The sequence below is a fragment of the Podarcis raffonei genome, chromosome 1, assembly GCF_027172205.1.
Source record: "Podarcis raffonei isolate rPodRaf1 chromosome 1, rPodRaf1.pri, whole genome shotgun sequence".
NCBI classification, from domain to species: Eukaryota; Metazoa; Chordata; class Lepidosauria; order Squamata; family Lacertidae; genus Podarcis; species Podarcis raffonei.
The window spans coordinates 66,979,263-67,002,451 of record NC_070602.1 but is presented as its reverse complement, the minus strand read 5'-3'; the positions used below and the strand labels follow the sequence as shown (position 1 = coordinate 67,002,451).

Below are 23,189 nucleotides of genomic sequence, written 5' to 3'. Positions count from 1 at the left end.
GAACGAACGGCGGCTCCCTCGGCCTGAAAGCGAGATGAGCGCCGCAACCCCATAGTCACCTTTGACTGAACGTAACTGTCCAGGGGTCCTTTACCTTACCTTTTGCTAAACTATAGATTTGACAGCGTACATGAATATATTTGCATTAAAGAGTGGAATCCAACGTAGCACTAAGTGGGATATGTGCATAGGGAACAAGGTCTGCTTGTGCAATAGGACTTCCCCTCTTCCTTCCATATGCCCTCTCATGTTCTGGGGATACCCCAAGCCTCCAGAACAGTTTTACAGTTGTCTGGATGCATGGGGTGGGGGGAGAAGGGGGGGAGCCCCATTGCGTGACCTGTCCATGTTATTTGCAGGCAACAACTTAATTGAGTCCTGCCTGTTTCTTCCATTTATTCTTAGGCCTCGCTGGTTAATCCCTGTGAAAGGTGCACATGTTGTAGTGTGACATTAGGATAACATAAGCAGAGTATTTTGGCAACTCTCTAAATTCAATGAGTCTTCAAAGTGGTGTTATGAGCAATGTCATTAACAGACTTGGCCTTATTCTCACAGAGAATATCTTTCCAATCTTGCAAGAAAATAATTTTCCTTTCATATTAAATTACTCCTTTCCCCATAAATTTTCCTTTATGCTATAATGTAATGTGAACAGTGAAAAACTCTACATTTCCTGGACACATATATGCAGTTAAGAACTAAGCTTTAAAAAAAAAGACTATGAGAATCTGAAACTTATCCAAGCTAACCGTTCTTCATTCTTTTTTGAGAAAGTTAATCAGCATTTAGAATAAAGCCTCTTCAAATGAAGACTGCAAGCCAACTCTAATTCTTCTGAAAAAGGGACCTCCTTTTTCCTTGGCAAAACTGAAGCCACCAACTGAGAAATTCTATTTTGCTAATTTTTATCTATTATGATGCAAATCCTGATTTTAATCCCCCTAACTCATCCATCATGCATGACAGATGAGCCAGCCCATTGTCTACATATCTGAAGGATTTCTGTCCAAGTTGGACTTTTCACTATGAATTCTTGGCAGAAGAGTACTTGTTTTAATTTGTTTGGTGCACTGTATAAATCAGCACTTTCTAAAAGTCAAATACAACCTCAGCATATAAAGTTCATATCTGATTAGTTTGTTGGCCTGTTACCGCAGCAAGAAAAATAGTGGTAATGATCTTTCTGCAAACTGTTGTTCTATTTCATCTTCCTTGGTCAGAACTGCAGATTGTGGTTTCTTAAGGTTGTGTGATGTTTTGAGAAATCACTAAGTAGACATTAATTTTGGACAAATTTCTCAGTGAAACATGATGCACTTAATATTGCATAGCAAAGTATATAAATGCAAATTCATCCAATGTATTCTGTTGCTGAGGCTCACAGCACTGTGGGGGCGGGGATCTGAATCATTAATTGTATAAACTGAGGTGCCTAAGACCATTAAACATTGTATGCTTACTCCTAGGAGTAGCTGTGTTTTAACGGCAAGATGGGTTTTCAAAAGCCACAATCCAAGACAGAACAAGAAGTGCTTTGCGCTATTCCAACCAATGGGCTTAATCACATCTAATGTTGGGCTGGGTTGTGGTCTCTGAGAACAGAATTTCCAAAACTATAGATTTGTCATGAATGGCTAGGATACTTCAGGACAAATATATTAAAGGCAATGGAATGGGATAAGAAGGAGGTTACAGCCAGGTCATTGGAAGATTCCTTTTGTAAAGAAGATGACGAAAAAGAAAAAAATGCAAGGGAGAGAAGCCATTCTGCTTTGGGGAGTTCATAGCAAAGGATTTGAAAGTCGTGGGCATGAAATGAATTATTTTAGTGTCCTTATTCAGCACCCTAGTTCATATTTCATGCAGGAACGAATGAATTGGCTATATGGTCAGAGCACAATGTCTATAGGAATTGACATGAATTTTCTCATGGGCACATGGCAAATGATATTTTGAAGAAGATATTATGGAATGACATATATATACATATGGTGTGTGTTTTGTATTTGTCATAATTACACTAGCCTACAGTTTATTTACATTTGTAACATTTAGCTTATGAAAGCATCCTAATATTATTGTACTTACTATTGTATATAAGCATAACAGATACATAAATATACACACACAAATAAAATCACTGTCAGCACAATGCTGGGGAAATCCAACAGAGAAAGCAAAACAATATGGCAGAAGAATATTGCTGGCTTAACCATGAAGGATCAACACCCATTTTTTTTTTTCCAGGGATGCTAAACCTCTTGTAGCTGCTAAATTGGATTTGCAGCTGAATGAAGTATCAGCTGCTGTTGGACAAGCCCATAAAAGCATGATGGCTGGCCTTTTGTAGGCAGGGCTTAGAGGACGATTGATATGTTTTAGCACTTTTAGGATTATTGTGATTAAGAGGAAACCACTCTGAATGATAGGGAAAAGGGTGTAAAAATGCAGAGCCCACAGCTGGTAAGCAGCATGTGTTTGCTATGAGGGGAGGTCATGACTAGTTGATCCTGCTGGTTGTAGTGTTGATTGGCAGATAAGAAAACTTGATATTATGAAGCCTGGGATTTCCTTAAAAGAATGTGGCTTTGGAGGGCCAGCAAAACAGATCTATCAGAATATAATATAAATACATTTAGAACTGTCTTGCAGTTAAAATTCTAGCTGCACGGTTTTTGAAATGAAGGAAGGCAAAATAATAATAATAATGCAGCATTCTAATTATAATTTCCCCATCCTTTAGGCAAGTATGGTCTTTATAGAGAGCAAAGTTTTTAAGGCAGTGTATAGTTGGGAGGAGGGAATCGAGATATGTTGAAATTAAATTTTCTGCAATTGTAAAACTGTTAAGCATCTGGCAGGGCAGAAATACTTTTGTCTATCTGCTTATTGGAAGAGAGAACCCTTCGAAAGCTGCTCCTCCCCACCCCCACATGAAACACCTGCCTCCAAAAGCACGAGAGCGTTTTGTGCGTCTGCCTGCACTCTCTAGCCTTCTTTCTTTCCCTCATTTGGAACCGAAGCTCATTTAGCTGACTGCTTTTTAATTTTTATTTTTTTAGAAAAAACAAAAAACACACACGCACCATTTGAATCCTTGCAAATGTGCATTTAAATGGTTGAATCTCTAGCTCCCTTCTTCTTATTCTTCCCCCCTTTTTTTCCTTTTTTTAAGTGGGGCTGTGCCTCTTTCAAAATTTGAGTTTAGCATACCACACAGGAAAGAACACAAGCTTGCCAAGTCCTGCTGAGCGTTTTTTCAAGCCTGTGAAAAGAATGAATTATTCAGCAGTAAGCATGCTTACAGCTGGCCATTTGGGAGCTTTGATGTGCGAATCAGGCGGTTGCATGAATGCCCTTATTGTCATGTTATGTGTACACAGTGTGTGAATTATTGAAAATAGTGAGGCCTGAGCCTCATCTGGTAGAGATTACAGTGCAGGCATGCTGGGTGAAGGTCTGTAATTGAAAATCCCCAGATGCTGTTTATTTGGCCTATGTCACATGACCTTCTGCAGTAAGCTTGTCTGAACAAAACGCTGCCTGCATAGGAAAGCGTTGCCCAATCTCCCACCCCACCCCTTTCCTGTAAGCCTTCTCAAAACTGACTTAGAGGAACACTCTAAACACTGGCTATGGGGATGACTTAACACCTGCCTATAATATTTTTTAAAGGCTTAAGAAAGATTTTGCTCATGGCTTTAAAATAGCGGGTGTCTTAAAATCTGCTTAATCAGTTGTTGACTTTTATCTATAAGAGAGGTTTCTTGTTAACTAATTTGGATTTAAAATTTCTCTCCCCTGGCCACAAATGCTACACAAGGTGGATTTTTTTCCTTTTTTGCTTTTTTGCTTGCATGCACACACACATGCACACACGCCTTTAACACAGGCACTTTCATGGGTAGGCATGCAGAATTTTATTGTGGTGTAAGATGCTAAAATCCTGGAAGGCCTGAGAGCATTCAGACATTCCTAATGCTGGCTTAAAGTTTCTTTAGGAATGCTACTAATGAAGAATAATTCTCAGACGTCACCGATCCAAATGGCACAAAAATCTCTATTAAAAGTTAGTGAGACAAAATTTGGTTGGATCTAGGATTTCAAACAAAAACTTGCATGTTCTATTCACCTGAGTAAATTTGGTGTTAGAATTTGTGCTGAGTACCTTGAGGTTACCATATTTTTTCCCCAATGAATCCGGGGACCTTTTCAGCTTCAATGGATTTTGTATGGGGACTGATTTGTAAATCTGGGGACTGTCCCCGGGAAATGGGGACGTCTGGTAACCTTAGAGTACCTTCCATAGGAAATCCAAGTCTTCCCTCTTTGCTCAAGCATCTATGAACAGAGATAAGGATGTATTTTATTTGAATTTTTTAAATCAGGTCTAAGACTGCAATCCAATACCCTTTTACCTGCGAATAAGCACTATGGAATTTAATAGGAGCACCATGGAATTTAATAGGAGCTATTTCTGTATAGGATTGTTCTGCTTAACATCTTAGGAATTTTCCCATTTTCCCAGCAAGGGCTTGAGATTATTTTTCCAACCCTGATTTAAATAATGTGGGGGTTAAAAAAAAAGTTTTGTTTTTTAACAAAGAGATTTTTGACAGGATTGTATATTATTCACCAAGCAAAGTAAGGTTTTGGTTTAACTGCCCCATTTGGCCTTCTGTTTGTGTGTCCATTTCTTTGCAATGTGATGATGCAGTTGGAGATTAAGATAGAAGAATGAAAATTTGTACACACATCCAAGGCACAATTCAACATTTCTGATTTTCAAAGTTCAGCCCTGAGTTTGATTCCCTCACGTGCCTTGAAGAATTCCTGGAGGCTTCTCCAAACACTGTATTTCACAACTATTTTTATATTGTAATATCCCTTTGGCTTTGCTTACTTTTCTTATTATATTACTTTTCATTTTTATTATTTGTATCTTCCCTCTTAGACAGAGTTATCAAAATTTCCATTGACAACCATAATTCTTTTAAAAAATAAAACTATGGAAGGAATGGATCCATGAGGAGACGTATTGGTGAGGTAGGGGGAGAGAAAGACAAGAAGAGATTGAAGAACAGATTTTCAAAACACCGAAATTAGATAAATAGGCTAAAACAAACAAAAACAAAAGCACAACGTCTTATACCAAGAGAATATTTTGTTCCTCTGGAAGTGAAGCAGGGGAGCAGCAGAAGGATCTCATCAAGACTCAGGTGTGTGGTACAGTGGTACCTCCGGTTATGAATGGGATCTGTTCCAGAAGCCCGGCTGCATCCCGAAAACTTCATAACTGGAGGCGCCCTTCTGCACACGCATGTGGGGCGAAACCCGGAAGTATACACTTCTGGGTTTTCTGCATTCGCAGCCCGAAGTTTATGTATCCAGAGGGATACGTAAGCAGAGGTACGACTGTAGTGATTTTTTAGCCTCTCTCATGCCAACCAGTTGGTCTTACATGAGGGATGGGCAGAAGGTATATAAGGATCTAGTTCAGGCATGGCCAAACTTGACCCTCCAGCTGTCTTGGGACTACAGTTCCCATCATCCCTGACCACTGGTCCTGTTAGCGAGGGATGATGGGAGTTGTAGTCCCAAAACAGCTGGAGGGCCAAGTTTGGCCATGCCTGATCTAGTTATAGACTTCTATATAGAATCATAGAATTGGAAGGGACCACAAGGTTTTGAAGTGGATTAGCAAGGATCTCTGACTCCCAGCAACGAAAAGACTACCCAACCGGCCAAAGAAATTACTGTTGAAATCAAGATGGGGAGGGTAACCTAAAGTGGACTTTATGTGGAAAGACTTTTAGTTCGCTTTAACTCTGGGACTCTAATCAAACACCCAGGCGATTTAAAAAAAAAATAAAATCTGCATACACATATTTTGCACTTGGCTCCAGTTGCTATATCTTCAGGTTCTCGGGATCCTGAAAACCAGATGTCTGCTGCCGTTTCATAACATGACCACTGTGCTGATTTAAATAAAACTAGCATATAGTCTGATGATCTGCAGCACCTGACACAACTAGGTGTGTTGAGTTTTTAAAGAAAATGTCTTGAAATCAAGAGGCTGAAATAATAACGGGATATACTCTAGGAGTCTTGGACAGGATGGATTTCTGTAACAGAATAGTCACAAACAAGCATACCTTCATAATCTCCGGCTGTACCACAGAGCTAGATCATATTGAGTATCCAAACTGATTCAAGGCTGTACTGGAAAGCTGGGGTTGTTTAAATCTTAAATCACCTCTATGGACTAATAATATCACCCTGTTAGGAAGGAGAAAATGGAGAGGTGGAGCCAAAAGCACACAGAAACATATGGTGTTATATATTGAAACAGCACTGTTGTCACCAGTGTTGCCAACAAGTTCACACAAGTTATTTGCTCAGCCACTAGCCTGTCCGCCCACACAAAGTCATTTGAAGCCTACTGATGGACTAAGAGACTCTCTTCCAGTTCACAAAAGGTTTCTTGTTTGCTGTGGATGATCCAGCGAGCAGTTTATAAGTCCTGTAGTCACTCTTCCAACACTTGATGACAAGAATTCTGACTCTGGTATTTTGCAAAGATCCAAACACAGAATACATTGGTGGTTTTCAAATAGAAACATTTTGGGCAAACAGTAGCCAGGCCTTTGCTACTGGAAAACGCAGTGATATTTCACATCGTGCCGTAAATTTGCCAAGGAGAAAAGTAAATTGATTGAATAAAATGGGGAGATTACATATTTATTTGAATGCCCTCATGTCATTTAACTCTTCTGTTGTGGAGAGGAGGGGCTTCAGATGACCTCTGTGGTCCTCTGCCAGTCTCCTGGGTACAACCCCACACAAGTGTGATGCTTGCTTTACTTTTCTCAAGACATATCTAGTATTATATGATGTTTTTGACTCGGGGGAGGGATGGAAGAAGAAAGCACAGGTTGTTTCCCCTACTTATTTTGACTTAGCTCATGTTAGCCATTAAAAGAATTGTAGTTTAAAATTCTAAAAGTATTGCTGTTTCTATAATCAGATTGTCATGGCCTCCCAGAATGTTGCTGAATTTTGCAACTGCTTTTGCAGGAGAATTCTCTTGTGGCTCAGTCGCTAAGCTACTGTTTAAAATATATTTTTCTCAGTCTCTTCATTCCACATGCTTGCTTGCTTGTGCTATTTCATTTGAAAACACAATTTTTTGGGCACAGGACCTGATCCATTTTTAAAATGCACATAATACTTGTTGCTGATCTGTTTTTTTAAATTGTGCAGCTCTTCGCATTTATACCTTCATGCTGAATTTCTGTTTTTATTCTTCATTGTAAATCTGTATTTGTTTCAGGTAGGAATGAACTGATAGCCAGATACATCAAACTTAGAACGGGAAAGACACGGACCAGGAAACAGGTAAGGAAATCCTGCAGGATAAAAACTGTGCATGTCAATGAATGACAGAATGTAGCGGTCTTGGCTGCAGTGGCTGCCTTTGCTTCAGCTCTGGTTAGTTCCTGCCTTGCTTTTTCAGTGTATTGAGTTTGTGTTCGGAAATAAAATACTGCTGTTTGTGCCATTCATCACTTCAGTGACAACTTCCTTAAGCACACCGTATGCTTGCAGTCATAATAATAATAATAATAATTTATTATTTATACCCTGCCCATCTGGCTGGGTTTCCCCAGCCACTCTGGGCAGCTTCCAACTGAATATTATAAAAACCTATCTTAAAAAAAACCTATTGGATGCATTAATCAATTAATTTCAGAATTACTGAGTTGCTATGATGGGACATAGTTGTGTTTTCTTCAGCTGCTCATGTCCTCCCAGCCCATTCTTGCAAAGGGTAAGAATCTCATCTGGACTGCCAAAATCAAATCCTTCCTTTTGACGCAAACATGTTATTAAATTGCTCTTATGAGAAGAATCCTAATAATATTTGGGGAGCAAAAGTGGTAACAGGGATCTTGTGGTGACTTCGGGAGGCAATGGCTGACAAATTTCAAGGTGCCTTATTATCTTTATTTTTATTTAAGTTCTTTATTAAATCTGTATACTGCCCTTCATCCATAGCTCTCCGGGCGGTTCACAACATAAAAATCCAATATAAAAACACGTCGTTTTAAAGTCATCCAAATATATTTAAGGAAATCCTTTAGTAAAAGGAACTGAATGCTTTATAGCAAAGAGCAGAGAAAGGCTAGCAAATTGCATGTTTTCTTAGGTAAAGTCATCCACACAGTTTGTAGGCCATGCAAGATCCAAACTTAAGACGGTTCCCCAAAGTCCTTTGTTCAAGCCATTTCAAACAGGGACAGCCTCATGTTGTCTCAGGACAAAGGAGCAAGAAAAAGCAGGAAGTTTACACCATGATTAGCAAGTTACAACTGGAATTTCTCCAGACAAAGAAGAATGTCCCCAGAACCTGCTAAGAGACGCTTAATTGTATCTCATATGTCTCTTCCTTGGTATTGAAAGTGTATCCAAGCAGGATTGGCAGAAAGGGCTTTTTTTTTTAACCAATGGGACAGAGAATTGAAAACTAGCTAATAATGAAAGAATAGGCAAAAGAGAGGTTTTAGATTTCGTGGAAGATCTAGAGGAGGATATGTTCTTCTGTCAATGTGACAGAGAATCCACATCTGTCTATTTGCATGAGATGGGATCTGGGATTCTTTTTATTTATTTTATTTTATTAAGCTGATCTACCTCCTTCAGCTACTTACATTGCTGTGCAAGCCATTCAAGCCTGTTGAATTATTAGAGTTATAGTTGCTCTCTCACATTTTTATGACACAGGAAAGTAATACAAAGTACTGTATTTTTTGCTCCATAAGACTCACTTTTTCCCTCCTAAAAAGTAAGGGGAAATGTGTGTGCGTCTTATGGAGCGAACGCAGGCTGCACAGCTATCCCAGAAGCCAGAACAGCAAGAGGGATTGCTGCTTTCACTGCACAGCGATCCCTCTTGTTGTTCTGGCATCTGAGATTCAGAATATTTTTTCTCTTGTTTTCCTCCTCCAAAAACTAGGTGCGTCTTATAGAGCGAAAAATACGGTACATTTATGTGCTGAGGTTACAAAGCTTGGTGTGCATTACAACTTCCGAGAGAGACACAGAAACTATGAAGGGTTGTCTGTGTTCCACCTGGAGCTAGTAACTTTGTATTCCCTTGTAATATTTTTCACCAGAGATTATGGAACATTCTTCATTTACATATGTAAATCAACATATGCCACTATGCATGTCCTTTGTGAGTTGTGCATGCATTTCATTTTCAAGTAGGGATCACCCTCGCCTTATGATGTTTATTATCTCACTTAGCCTTGTTTTTATCATAACCCCACCTGCAAGATTTCCTAAAACATTCTTTAAAATAAAAACATGGGGTTTGTAAAAGGATTTTGATCACCGAAGACACACAGACATTTCAAGCCTATTTGTGCAACTATGATTAGTTGACCCACTTTTTAAAATAGGAAATTTAATATTTTGCAATTACGGTTCCTGCAATTTGGAGCTGTTGAAAATTTCCTGTGCTCAGAATAATAATAATAATAAAGTTGGTACCTCTTAAGAAGAGGGCTGTGCAAATGTGTTCCCAGAGGTCATTTATTTGGACATTAGTAAGGTTGCTACATAGGCCAGATATATCAGATTTTGGCACTGCAGGATATACATTCTTGTTGGGACTGGTTGGTACAGGAATGTAGGCAAGAGATTTTGGTAGATTACTTCTCTGCAATGACTCTAATACAAATGAATACACACAAGGTTCTCTTCCAGGGGTTGCTATGTGATTCTGCTGATCCAGGTCAGGGCCAGAGTGATGGGTGGTGGAGAAAACATTTCCAGACCAGACAAGCCTTTTTGAAGGCTCTAAGCCAGTGTTTCTCAATCTTGCGTCCCCAGCTGTTGACCACTGGTCCTGCTAACTAGGGTTGATGGGAGTTGTAGTCCAACAAGAGTTGGGGACCCAAGTTTGAGAAACACTGCTTTAAGCCTTCCTCCAAAGTCAAAGGAGGCCTCTGGTTCTAGGAGCTGGGTGGTGCATTTGCTCATGAACCCAGTAATTCTCCAAAACAATGAGGGAGTAGAGTTTTGATTCTTGCCTCGCTGCATTGCATACCTTCTGCCATGGAATTCAGGGAGTGTAATTTCATCCCAGGATTGACCTAGGATGCTCACAGCAGGTGCCAGGCAATCTCCTCCTCTCTGTATCAGAGGACTATTGACCTTGTGAAGAGAAGCCTATCTATCTAAAAAGAATCACAAACTTTTATGGAGGCCCAGAATGAGTTATGCAACCCCTTCCAGCTTCCAGAATTGCAGCAGACTGGAATTTGATGTAGCTTCCCACCAAAGCTTTTCTGCCATTTAGCTCTGCTCAACTCTACATTCTTGTTATTTTTAAAAAAGACACCATCCTCCTTTTGCGTTCTGAACTCCATCTTACTCATCTAGAATTCTCATGGGCTTAATATTGGTGTGTGTGAAGGGAAGGGTTGAAGTTCCTACATAGGCATGCTGTGCCTGTTTTGAGGTATGGTGAAAGGCAATGCCAACTGAGGGGAAAAGGGAAGGAAATGGCCAAATGCCAGTGGTATACACGGCTACTTATTTATAGTGAAATAATTGTATTTTTGCTGGTGAAATCTAAGTACAGTGAAGTTTAGGCAAGCAGCAACAAAAATGAGGGGCAAGCAACCATAAAAAAATAGACTAGTAACCCAACCTACAATGTTATTTGTGTTTCTTGGATAAGCTCTTACCTGCAGGTAATTTGCAGGCTTAAAAAAACACACACAACTGTCTGCTTTCCTCACAGAACTGGATGTGGAATTTTGTGTATTTTTTTTTTTAAGCCTTAGGTAGTTTTCACGAGTAACATTTTAATTTCCTATCAGACATGACTTCCGAAATCAGGCAAGAGATGCACATGGCTTTGAAGAATTTGCACCAGAGTTCATAAGAGACTAAAAGGCAGCATTAGCATCACTCAACCCTTAGTCTTTTCCCTGGATAAGTAACAGTTGTGTTCCATTTGTCTTATTTACGGTCAGTTCAGATACCGTGCCAACCATGGTTGAGAAAGTTTAACTATGGCTTAGTTAAATCAGCAAGCCATCCACTGGCGGAGGAAGAGGAGTGTGGGGGGAGCACACCCTGGCAGCGCAATCCCGGTAGGGTGCCATCGCAGCTGCCCCCCCGCCCGCGCTGGGCGCCCCACCCCTGCGGACGGCACGCCCCGCCTAAAGCTCCGCCACTGAAGCCATCATTTGTGAACCAGCGGGCCCATTGCAAATGTGGAAATCATGATTTTTGCTAACCATTGTTACTGCAACTAAAGACTGCGCAGAGAGGAAGGAAAATGAAATTTCACAAATAACTGTGAACTATAGTTTACCTAGATATTTGGAAGCTCAGCCTCTGGTTTGTGTGGGTGTAATGTCTGAATTGAGCCAGTCTTTGCACCAGTCGTATGTAAAGTTAGTTTTCCTATTCAGAATACAAGAAGCTGCTTCACAGCAAGTCAGATCATTCGTTCAACTAGTGTGGTATTGTCTACATTGACTGGTGGTGCCTTTTCCCAGTCCTATTTGAACAGAAATTGACCCTGGAATCTTTTCCATGCAAAAAGCATAAGCTCTGCCACTGAGCTGCCACCAATTCCCAAAGGTTACTAAACAGGGCTTTTAACTGAAGTGGAGAGAGAACAGAATTTAGGAATTATAATGGAGACATTTTACATATGAAGACTTCCTTTTTTTTACATTCTTTGATCGCCACCTTACCTGTTCGTATAGCTAGAAAAGTGCCAAGTCCCTTGCATTTTCATTTAGAAAACACATTTAAGTCAAATTGGTGTGGTACAGAACTGAGCCAGAATCCATGGACTCCTCCAGTTTACAGGAATACACATTCTCTCTCTCTCTCTCTCTCTCTCTCTCTCTCTCTCTCTCTCTCTCACACACACACACACACACACACACAGAGGGTTTTCTCAGCTGATTTTGTCAGATGCCACACATTCCTCCCATTGATTCTGTGTGTTAACCCCTCAAACTGAATTCAGCAGGAAAGCCTACTGGTGTGAAAATTCCACAAGTGAACATTAAAGGGCTCCTGAAGTTTTAAAAGTAAAAATATATCAATAAATAATCCAATAATACAGATTGTCTATAATGGGTAAGAATTGTGTCCCGGGACTAGATTGTGCTGTGACTGTGGGTCTGTCTGATGCAAACCTACAGCTATGAAATTACTCTGTATAATTACACTGGTAACACAAAATATCCCTCTAATGAATAGATGTGGGCTATAATAACTTCCATTAGTATCTTTTATGTGTGATTCTGAGGAAGTATTTATAAAGGTAGTGACTTTCATGTCATTCCAGCCAATTAACTGACTGCCTTTTGGGTGAAGGTTCTGAAAGTTTCTTTTGGTGATAGACAGTTTGTCCCCTGGGAAGATGTTTTATAGGAGCATTGAGGTGGGGAGAGGGGCAATCATTAGATTTTTAATGTTTCTTAGTTTCATTGCATTCGGAACCATGTGATACTTAATTGCTGAAGTGGATTAAGGATTCTTCTATCTACATAGAATATTCTGTTATGGAGATTGCCAGAGAGCTGTGTGGACATTGCTATTCCTACTGATTGGATTTTATTTTTTTTAAAGTGATATATGCATTTGTGATTGATAAAATTCTCTGCATTATGAACGCTCATGATTAACAGAAAAACTGATGGCTATTGAAACAGTTTATTAAACTTGTTATGTCAAGAGGAAGGATTTGTGATTGGACTTCACCAGTAAATGCTGTGTGGATATCTTATGCTGCTGGTCAATTGTAATTTTCATCATACAGGACACAATACAGAAGTTTAATGCTTCCTGCACATTTTTGTTACAACAGTCTTTTCTGTCCTCAGTATAATAATAGAGCTGTCTTACAGATGTGTAGCACGTAGTACCATTAGTGTGTAGGACATGGAGCGAGGAAGCCAGAATTCGATCTGCACTCAACAACGAAGAACACAGGATGATCTTAACTTTTTGGTTCATTGCCTCAAAAGGTTGTTGTAGTGATATTGAGATAGTACCTATGCTAACTTGAGCACCTTTGAAAGGGGATAGGATATGAATGTGAGACACACAGTAGTCGGCAACATGGTGGTTATACAGGGTGAGTCTTTTAAAAGAGGCCCTGTGGAACATGTGTACTCTGTACACCCAGTATTTGGTTCATTCATTATGGTGGTGTCTAATTATGTAACTGTGGCTGGATCTGGACAGATTAAAGAAGTGTTTCAGTTTAAAGCGTTGTAAATTTAAACAGGGAAAACAGGTAGAGAAAAACGGGGATCCACGTCATCATCTGGTGGTGCAATGTTATATTGCGCATACAGAGCATATAAATTACTTTTCCTTTACCAGTCTAGCTGAGTCCAGTTGACATAACATTCCCCTCCTCCTCCGTTGGTTTATTGCAAAATAATGACATGAAACTGACCATGAGATAAATTGCTTACAAAGTTTGTCATGCTTCTATTGTAGCCATAGTCTAGCAAAGATAGTTTTGCTCCACAATTATGACTGCAGTATTTGTATATGCAATATTCATTCATGTTCCATTTGAAACTGGGTGTTCCTTAATTAATTGCAACGAAACGTAAGAGCTATTGAATACATCAAAATACTACTTTCTTGGCACTCTGCTTGTCCTTAAATTTTATATAGTCTTATCAGATATTAAGCAAACATTTGTTCTGAAAAAGATCTGCAAATATTTATCCATAAGGCATGCCTTTACTACAAAGACTGTAGCTGAAAAGGTTTTAAGAAAAGAGCATGCAGTCTTTAACGTTAGGCAACGTCCTAGTTTCTCTGTCAGAAAAATAAATCGAGTAGTCTAAAATGTTTTCTTCTTAATCATGTCACTGCAGTGATGATCAGTAAACTCTGCTAAAAGCGTGGTGTGTGGCTGGGAATGTCTTCTCTTAACAGCAAAGCTTACTGAAGATGAAAATAACTTCCCCAAATAAACTTTTATTTTTTTATTTTTTTAAAAAAGAAAAACAGATGTTTGATTTTTTGTGTTTCTTTTGTGTTTTCTTTTTTATTCTTTTTTTCCCCTTTTCTTTTATAACTCTGAACAATGTAGGTGTCTAGTCACATACAGGTCTTAGCAAGGAAGAAAGTTCGAGAAATTCAAGCCGCCATTAAGGTACGTTTGGCTTGCCCAGTTGTAGGGGGCTTTTCATCTCCATGGTTACAGGCTTTTCCTTTGTTTCCCTCCCTTCCCCTACCCTGCAGGTGTCTAGTCACATTCAGGTTCTTGCCAGAAGGAAATCTCGTGATTTTCATTCCAAGCTGAAGGTATGCGCTTTTCTGCTTTTGGGCTTGTGGTTGCTATGCCTTTCACTTCCTGTTTTCCCTGGTGATCGGTGAATGCCTGGTGCTGTGATTCTTGTAACCTAGTTTCCTTGCATGTGGTGGCTGTTTACATTTCTTTGTGTTTAATCTCTTCCCTTCGCTGATTTCTGCACTGGCCTCTCTCTCTCTATTTTTTTTTAACAACCTTCAAAAATGTTACTTGCTGTGTGCATGTGTACTCCTTTTTAAAGGTTCTTTTTTTAAACAAACAAAAAAAAAGCATTAACTTAGTGTTTGTACTAAAAGCATTGCAGTTAAATAGGAGTTTTGTGTCTGCACACACATGCAGCTGCAGTCTGATAACTGAAATGGTATATTTCCCACTCCCACCCCCTTGTTATCTGGATTTTAAAAATACTTGCAGGGATTTTAAAATAAATAAATAAATAGATAGATAAAAGAAAACACGTTTTCTGATCAGCATTAGATTCCTATCCTACCTCAGGCTATTTTACATTTGTCTGTGATTTCCGGAGATTCTAATTTGCCACATCCACCTTTAAATCACTTGTTACCCAAAGTAAAATGTTGACTCCAGCTATGATCCCCTCAAAGTGAAGCACTTTCATTGGCTTCAGCGGGAGAGTTCGGCATCTGCTCTCGGCTTGAAATCAGTGTGACTTAGAAGTGATTAACTTTGAGTTACGCCCTTTGGGTGAGATCCAGTCTCAGGTCTCCCCATCTGTTCCAAAGAGGAGAGGAAAAGAAAGGGGAAGTCCCATTTGTGTAAATCTGACTGCGATCCTAAACTCACGTATTGGAGAGTAAACTCCACTAATCACAGTGGGACTTAATTTTGAGTAAACATTTGTAGGATGGGGCTTTTTGAATAGTTTTATCTTTGTAGTTTCCTAAATTGCATAACCTAGGGAAAGATATTAATCGCTTCCCTTAAACTTTAAGAGTGATGACCCCACCCCCCATTTTCTGATTTCTGAGAGGAATGACGAAGTGATAAAAATGCTTCCATTGCCAGATTTTTGCACAAAAGAATCCCTGAATGTTCAGTTGTTAGGTTTTGGGTGATTTTTTTTTTTTTGCTTTGTTTTAATTTTTCAGTAAACTATAGCATCTTCTTGACTATCATCTGAGATCCTACTAATGTTTGTCTGTCTTTTTGCTGAGCTTTTTTTTGGTTTTTGTTTGTTTAAAGTCACTTGAAAGCAAAAAGCATTTCAGAAAGTGATTATGCTGCCCTAAGTGGTAAACACTGTGGATGTTGCTTGCCGCAATCCTGGAACTGCAATATGTAAATAACAGGCCTGGCTTTGTAACTGTCCTACTTGTCAGGAGCTTTGGGTTTTCAATATGCTGTGGGCAGCATGCTGGCAAGCTTGTATGGCTGTTGGTGGCTGGCTTGTGAGCTGGGCTGGCTGAGCAGTCGCGGTTGGTGAAGAACTAAGGGAACTCTGAAAGTACTGCTTCTTAACCCAAGGGGCAACGATACAGAAGGCTGTAGCATTTTCAGACTAAAACTATCCAACTAAATGGCTAAAACTAGGCATCTTAGCGCTTGTTTAGAAAATCAAGCAGTGTACTGACACCATGTACTAAATTAATAGTGGTCACCTGCAGATTCCTTTGTGGAACTGAAGTCAGACATTTGTTAGCATGGGCTACCTGCTTCGATTTCTACCAAAGAGCCTATTCTTAGGATTAAAAGGTTGCAATTCTGCCATGCAGGAAAACCACCCAGGTGTGTTTCTTACCCACACCTAAATATTTAAAAATGCACCGCTTTTAAATTTGAACTTATTTCTTATTGCTGCACTGCCTGTATGATGATGAAGCTTTCTGCAGAGCAAGGCAGCAAAGTAAACACCAATGATACCTGCAAGTCCTTTTTCCTGGTGGGCTCTCTCTCTCTCTCTCCACTGAATTTAGTTTAGTGATGTTTTCTGTTGAATGCACTGGTTCCATGGAATTTGCTGAAAAAATCTGCTGATACATCTGTCGAGTAATAATTTCTGCCACTCCCACAATGTCAGCATGTACTTAAGCGTAAAGAGACAAGTTGCGGCAGTAAAAGATGCTTTGGGCGATCAGGCACTGATGAAAATTAACCACTGATTATCACAAGTCTTGCTCTCGAGTTTCCTTGTTGCTACAGTGAAAAAATAACTAGGAGATGTTTCTGTGGAAAAGGATTGATGATGATGAAGATAATAATATTATTATTAATAATAATAATAATAACAACCATCTATGAAGTGGCAGTGACTCCACCCATGCAAAATATATTATTTTATGTGAAGTAGAAATTATGTATATGGTCCTTTAGAAAGAAATAGACAAGAGTCAGATGGTTCGCCAGAACAGAATCCATGATGATTTTGGGAGTTGGTATGAGGTTTGTACTTTCTCTCCCTGTCATCCTCCTCAGTGCTATCATAATTATAACAATGGAACTGGGCTATCCTGCATTTCCTTGAATATAGGATGTATTTGACTTGTAGAGTAGAATTTGCTTTATGAGATTCTGTTGCAGGAGACCTACAAGCATAGGCTCTCTTTTATATTATGTCAGCACAGTGTATGCAAAGACAACAGAAGAATGTGGTAGGGGCAGGAGAGGGAAAGTGTGAGACCATCTCCCAAATTCACACAGACAGTTCTAGTGACTGAGTAGGTCTTACTCAGCCCAGGTTGTTATATGACTGCTTATTTCTAGCTCCTGTGGGTTGAGTGGAAAAAAGTAGTGACTAATGATGTGCCAAAAAATTAACTTGCATTTTTACCAAAGGGGAGACAAATTTTCAGTGAAATTCTATAGGTAGGGTGTGAAATTTTTCTCTTGCTTGCCTTACAATTGCCAAGCACCATTTGTGAGTGCCATTTCTTTCATTCTACAAATAATCTCACCACTGTTCTGCACTCTGCAACCTTCTTGGGTTCTGCTGGCTTCAATTAAAGTCCAGGGAAGATGTCATGAGGTAACTCTTCCCACGGGGCTTTTTGAGATCAGGAAGTGCAGGCAGCTAGGGAGGCTGCAAAGTACTGGGGACTACATACTGCACCAGTGTGGTGTAGTAGTTAAGAGTGGTAGAATCGTAATCTGGGGAACTGGGTTCGCTTCCCCGCTCCTCCACATGCAGCTGCTGGGTGACCTAGGGCTAAAGGCTAGTCACACTTCTTTGAAGTCTCTCAGCCCACTCACTTCACAGAGTGTTTGTTGTGGGGGAGGAAGGGAAAGGAGGTTGTAAGCCACTTCGAAACTTCTTAGGGTAGTGATAAAGCGGGATATCAAATCCAAACTACTAATTCTTCTTCTTTATTGCAAAGAAGAGACCTCTGCCACCTTGCAGGGAACCAGGCAGAGGGCCTTCTCGGTAGAGGCATCCAACCTGTGGGACACCCTCCCACCAGATGTCAAAGAGAAAAATAACTACCAAACTTTTAGAAGACATCTGAAGGCAGCCCTGTTTAGGGAAGCTTTTTAATGCTTAATAGGTTATTGTATTTTAGTGTTTTGCTGGAAGCCACCCAGAGTGGCTGGGGAAACCCAGCCAGATGGGCGGGGTATAAATAATAAATTATTATTATTATTATTATTATTATTATTATTATTATTATTATTGCTGAATGATAACTCAAGATCAGATCCCTACACATACAGGAATTCAAAAATGCATTGAGAATGGGGAGGGGGGGAATGGAAGCTTCATTCTTAGGGGAAGAAAACTTTTGAGAAATTGAATGACAGTTCCAGCACAGTACTAGAAATGGCACACAGCTAATTGTACCAAGCCTCTTCCCGAGTTGGTGCAGATTAGGTGGGAGACTGAGGTAGCAGTGCCTACTCTCGGTCTGCCTGCAGCACCAGGTTTAGCACTGAGTACATTTACTCTTGCACTACCAGTCATTCTAAGGAGTAGTGTCCCCTTGCAGTTCTTTTGGGACACATCAGCCAAGATATTATCAAACCTATTCAATTACTTTGTAAAATCAGAGAAGATAGAGACTTTGGCTTTCTGTGAAGATGCAAAGTCTCATACAAGTTTTGACTTCCTCTGTAAGCCTCTGTATGAAGCAGAGGCCACCATGACTAGGGATGAAAATAGACTTGTGCTAAAAGCTTATTCTGCACATGTGCAGAACTTTAGTTGGCATTCTGAGCTGTAGTATGTCTTCAGGGAAATACAATTTAAGTCATACAGCAAAATGTTAAAAACTGGGCAAATCTGTATTCTGAATTTGATAATTCTGAACTTCAGCAGTGTCCCCATTTCTGACAGATGACGACTGTTCAACTAGTGCATTGTTCACTTGGCATCATGCAATCAGACAGAATAATGCATGAGGGCAGTGGGATCAAGTGTCTCTCTCCAATTTATGACATTTTATGTCCCGCAGAAGATCTGAATAGAATGTATTCACAATAATGGCCCATGTTCAGACTTTATTTGTATCTGTGTGGGCTTTTTCAGATCTGCTGAATATCTCAATGTTGCTAGTGATGTGATCCTGCAGCATACTGTTCCCTGTAAGTGCCATGTTATAGGAGCAGGGCAATGTGCAGCGTCAACATCCTTGCTTCAGGGGATCTAGGAAATCTAGAAATGCCACTGAAGCAGATATGGAAAACTAGCCCTTACCTTAGGTGTGGAGATAAGCAGAATCAAGAAGGGAAACAGCAAGCCCATCCTTTCTAGTTATGATACCCGAGGGAGAAACACCATGTAAACAGAAGTGGCCAATCCAACAGTCGCCATCTCAGTTAACACAAGCCCAGACATACGATGCTTGATAGGCATAACTTGTCACATAGCCATCAGGTCGAATACACATGTGCACGGAAACAAGCTTGTCTTGCAGGGGGTCAGGGAAGATTTCATCTCTTACACCAGCAAGCTGTTAAAAGTGCTTTTCTATGGGCAGCTGCTGGGTTCTGTGGGAGCTGCAACCCAGTATTGAAAGGCAAATGAAGAAATGATGAGAACCATTGGGGGTACTAAGTGGTGCCTCTCATCATCACAAGGATTTCTACTTGCACAATGGGACTTTCCCTTCTTTCCTCCCCTGCACAACTCCTAAATTTGTTCCAGGATCCAGGGTGTGTGTGAGGGAAACAGAGGGAGGCAAGTCCTGTTGCACAAGCAGAAATTCTAGGATATTTTGCCCAAGCATCATAATGTATTAGGGTCAAGTCCCAGAATATAAAAACCAAAGGCCAAATGATAAATGGCTTAAATACAAACTTAGCTGCCCACAAATGAGACGACCCCATTTGCTCACAAAAGATTGTGGGATAACAGGGTTAAAATCAGAGTGTGGCCTGACTACATATTTTGCCTTAATAATCAAGAAGAATACAGCCAGCCTGAATACATTTTTAAGAAATATGCATTCAAACAAGCAATTTCTAAAAGCATTTTAGCATGGCAGCAGCTGTACCTTTAGGCACATACTGAAGAGAATGGTTTCTAGGTACATGAACGTGAGTCTTGCTGTGGGAAACGCCTCTGGAATCCCCCATGTATAGTCTGGAGAAGTCTACACATTCTAATCCAAGTTTGAAAATGTTTCCTTCCATAGGTGATGGAAACTTCCTCAGTGTTAGTGATGGTAATTTTGATAGTTCAGGAAGAGAATACCACTAAAACTAGGAAATGTCACAACTCCTCCTTTTGCATTGGTGTGCCATAGTGTGTTACTTCTGTAAACACTGGAACAGTTTCATACTTGGGGGGAACATAGATGTGGATATCTCTCCCCAAAAGATCTGAGCAGGTGTATGGATATTAGAAGAGTATTTTGTCCTAGAGATAACTAGATATTTGGCTTTGATTTCCAGTATTCATTAGCATGTAAGCTTAAAATTCATTAAAGGAAGCCAAAAAAAAAAAAAATTAAAAATGCCTACAGTTTGCATGTATGTGGTGCTTTAAAATCCATTAGTGTACATTCCATGCTGCCTGCATGTAAAAAGAAAATACTGTTGACAGTTAGGATGCTGAAGATAGCTCTATAGAGCCTTTTTCTTTTTCTTGTTTTTAATAAATGAACAATGATAAAAGCCTTGGAAAATTCCCTTTGATGTGAATGAAGTCTTCTGCATTTTGAGATACAATAAGATGGATTAATTGCTCCTCATTAGGCAGCAAGTTGGAATAGCTTTGAATGTGGGTTCTCTTTTAGCATTAGCTATTGCCTGGCTGAAATAGCCGGCTTTTGTATTTACTACTGTCTTCTCTAATAATAAGCAAATTGGAGATCATGGCTACAATTATTCAACTGTCTTTTGCCCAGTACAATTGTATACTTCCATGGTTTGTTTTTTTTAGCTCCAGCAAATAATTTCAGAGGTTATTCTAATCAATACAGTCTAAATGCAGAACTAAGATTTGTAAAATTACTTATTAGAAAACTGTTTTATGCTAGTATTTCATGCTTTACTGTAAAATTCATTTTAAGAGCAAATTGCAGCTTCTTTGCCTGAACATTTTTTAAAGTAATGTTTTGTTAGATGTATGTGGGTTTTAATGAAAATATGTAATACCACATAATTTATGCTGTTGATTTTTTAAAATGCACATTATCCCTTCTTTTAATTATACCAAGATTATATTTTGAAAAGTTATATTGCATATCTCTTTCATTTCCCTGGGATACGAAAGCATTTTGAGTAGGTTGCTTAGGCTCAATGAATTATTTCAAAGTGTACATTAGTTTTAGAACAGATGATGAACAAAAGTTGCTGATTTCTTGCCTTTAAAAAATCCATTCCAACCTTTTTTATCACAGGTTTTTTAAAAAATGGAATGGCCACATTTGGACATCATGCTTGTCTGTAGTTTAGTTTAGTTTTTAGTTTTTTAAAGCTGTAATTAACATTAAGCACATTTGTCAGTTTAGATGATACGACAAACTGTGGCTAAGCAAAAATGGAAGCAGCAGTTTCCAAACCCTTCTGAACCAGAAAATGAGAAGGGAGGAAGGGTGCTAGTCAGAGGCTTGCAGAAGTTTGTATACAACAAACTAAACTATGGTGGATGTAACATGGCCAGCATGTTAATCTTTTAGGGAATTTGCTTCAAAACCAATTGGCACTCAAGGATACATGGCTCTGATTCATTAAAAGATATAATAGCATTGTAGAGTTGGGAGGGAACAAATGTAAATGTTGGTTTACATTTAATTTTAATATATCCCATATCTGTTAATGTTAATGGCTTGCAACTAGTAAACAAAGTAGTAAACAATAAAATTATTAATCATGAACATATTACACTCAGCTTCATAACAGATGCAGCCTCAAGAGTTTTGTCGAATGCATAGGATGACCATCAGCACCTTGTGCTCTGTACAAGCACTTTGATTCCTCTTTTCCTCAGCTCCAAAGCTCTTTTTGTGTTTTACACACATGCCCCCATCTCCCCTCCCCTTTTATCATGTACAGCTACTTTGTCTGACCCCGGAAGAGCAACCAAAATTCTCAGTGAGGTGGATTGCCTTCCCTTTAGCCTTTGCTCAGGGTGCATTGTATTTTGTAGTTCAGAATAAAAAAAAAGATGAAAGGGATACCCATAAGGAAGTTTTATAAAATTCCATAATGAGGAGAAGAGATGGATCGAGAGGCATCTTACTTACGCTCCTTCACAACCTTAGAATTTGGGATCACCCAATGAAAATTATTGTTAGAGTATGTGTGGCAGACAGAGCAATTACTCACAAAGTGCATTCATAAGGGAATGAGAAAAATTTGTGGAGTGCAAGTCTTATCTGTGCCTATCCACCATAATCACTAAGTGACACTTTCTGTTACAGAGAAACAGAAAAATAGAACTCTGAATATAAGATACTGGAGATACACAGTGGGGAGAGGGCTGTTGTGTTTAGTCCAGGCATAGGCAAACTCCGGCCTGCCAAATGTTTGGGACTACAACTCCCATCATCCCTGACCACTGGTCCTGTTAGCTAGGGGTGATGGGAATTGTAGTCCCAAACGTCTGGAGGGTCGGAGTTTACCTATGCCTGGTTTAGTCACTGCTTATGAACTGGTCACAACTGGTACATCTCAATGAGCAGGAAACCCTCTCTCTGAACCAAAGATCACCCCTCTCTTCCAAGAACCTGCTTTATAGCCCCTACTTGCCCAGCATCCTCCATTCTTTCTGTCCACATGCAACAATTGTTCCTGCTGTTCTGCCTACTCCCATCTGCAATGCTCATTACCACTCTATTTTTCATGCAGTTGGCCACACATAACCATTCATTTTCAAATAAATCTTTCTTCACATGCTCTTTCTTACGTTTGGCTTTACACGTAGAGGAAACAAGTGGGAAAGAGAGCAGGATAGTGGCAGAAGACCCTCACCACCTGACTTTTGTGCATCGGGCAAATGGTAGCAATGGGGTTTCTCTGTAGACCCTTTCCAATCATCAGGAACCCTGCATGATTAGGCTTCCAGAAAAATTTCTGTGTGTACCACTTTGTGCACATAGAAACCACACATCACAAATCTGGAGAGCACAGGGAGTGGAGTGGAGTGGAGTGAAGTGAGCTCTTGGGATCCTCTCTCTTCTCCACACGTTTACAGGTGGAGCCAAACCAGGGGCAACAGCTTGGACAGAAAGGCAATGCCATTAGGTTTACAGTCGTACCTTGGATCTCAAACGCCTTGGCTCCTAACAAATCAGCTCCCAAACGACTGAAACCCAGAAGTGAGTGTTCCGGTTTTTGAACAATTTTCAAAAGCTGAACGTCTTCCGCGGCTTCCGATTGGCTGTAGCCTTGGTTTTCGAATGGTTCTGGGAGT

The 23,189-nt window shown here is 39.8% G+C and overlaps 1 protein-coding gene across 8 annotated transcripts in view; it reads left to right on the top strand.

The window, feature by feature from the left end:
• TEAD1 (TEA domain transcription factor 1) overlaps positions 1–23,189 on the top strand; it is a 165,480-nt gene that overhangs the window by 113,255 nt on the left and 29,036 nt on the right. For 5 of the 8 annotated variants that reach the window (XM_053390948.1, XM_053390945.1, XM_053390944.1 and 2 more), the window contains 3 exons: positions 7,337–7,401; positions 14,159–14,221; positions 14,311–14,373. In XM_053390948.1, coding sequence (XP_053246923.1) covers positions 7,337–7,401; positions 14,159–14,221; positions 14,311–14,373 — 191 coding nt within the window. The remainder of the gene's footprint in view (positions 1–7,336; positions 7,402–14,158; positions 14,222–14,310; positions 14,374–23,189) is intronic. The other 3 variants (XM_053390949.1, XM_053390947.1, XM_053390954.1) reach the window with 1 other exon arrangement.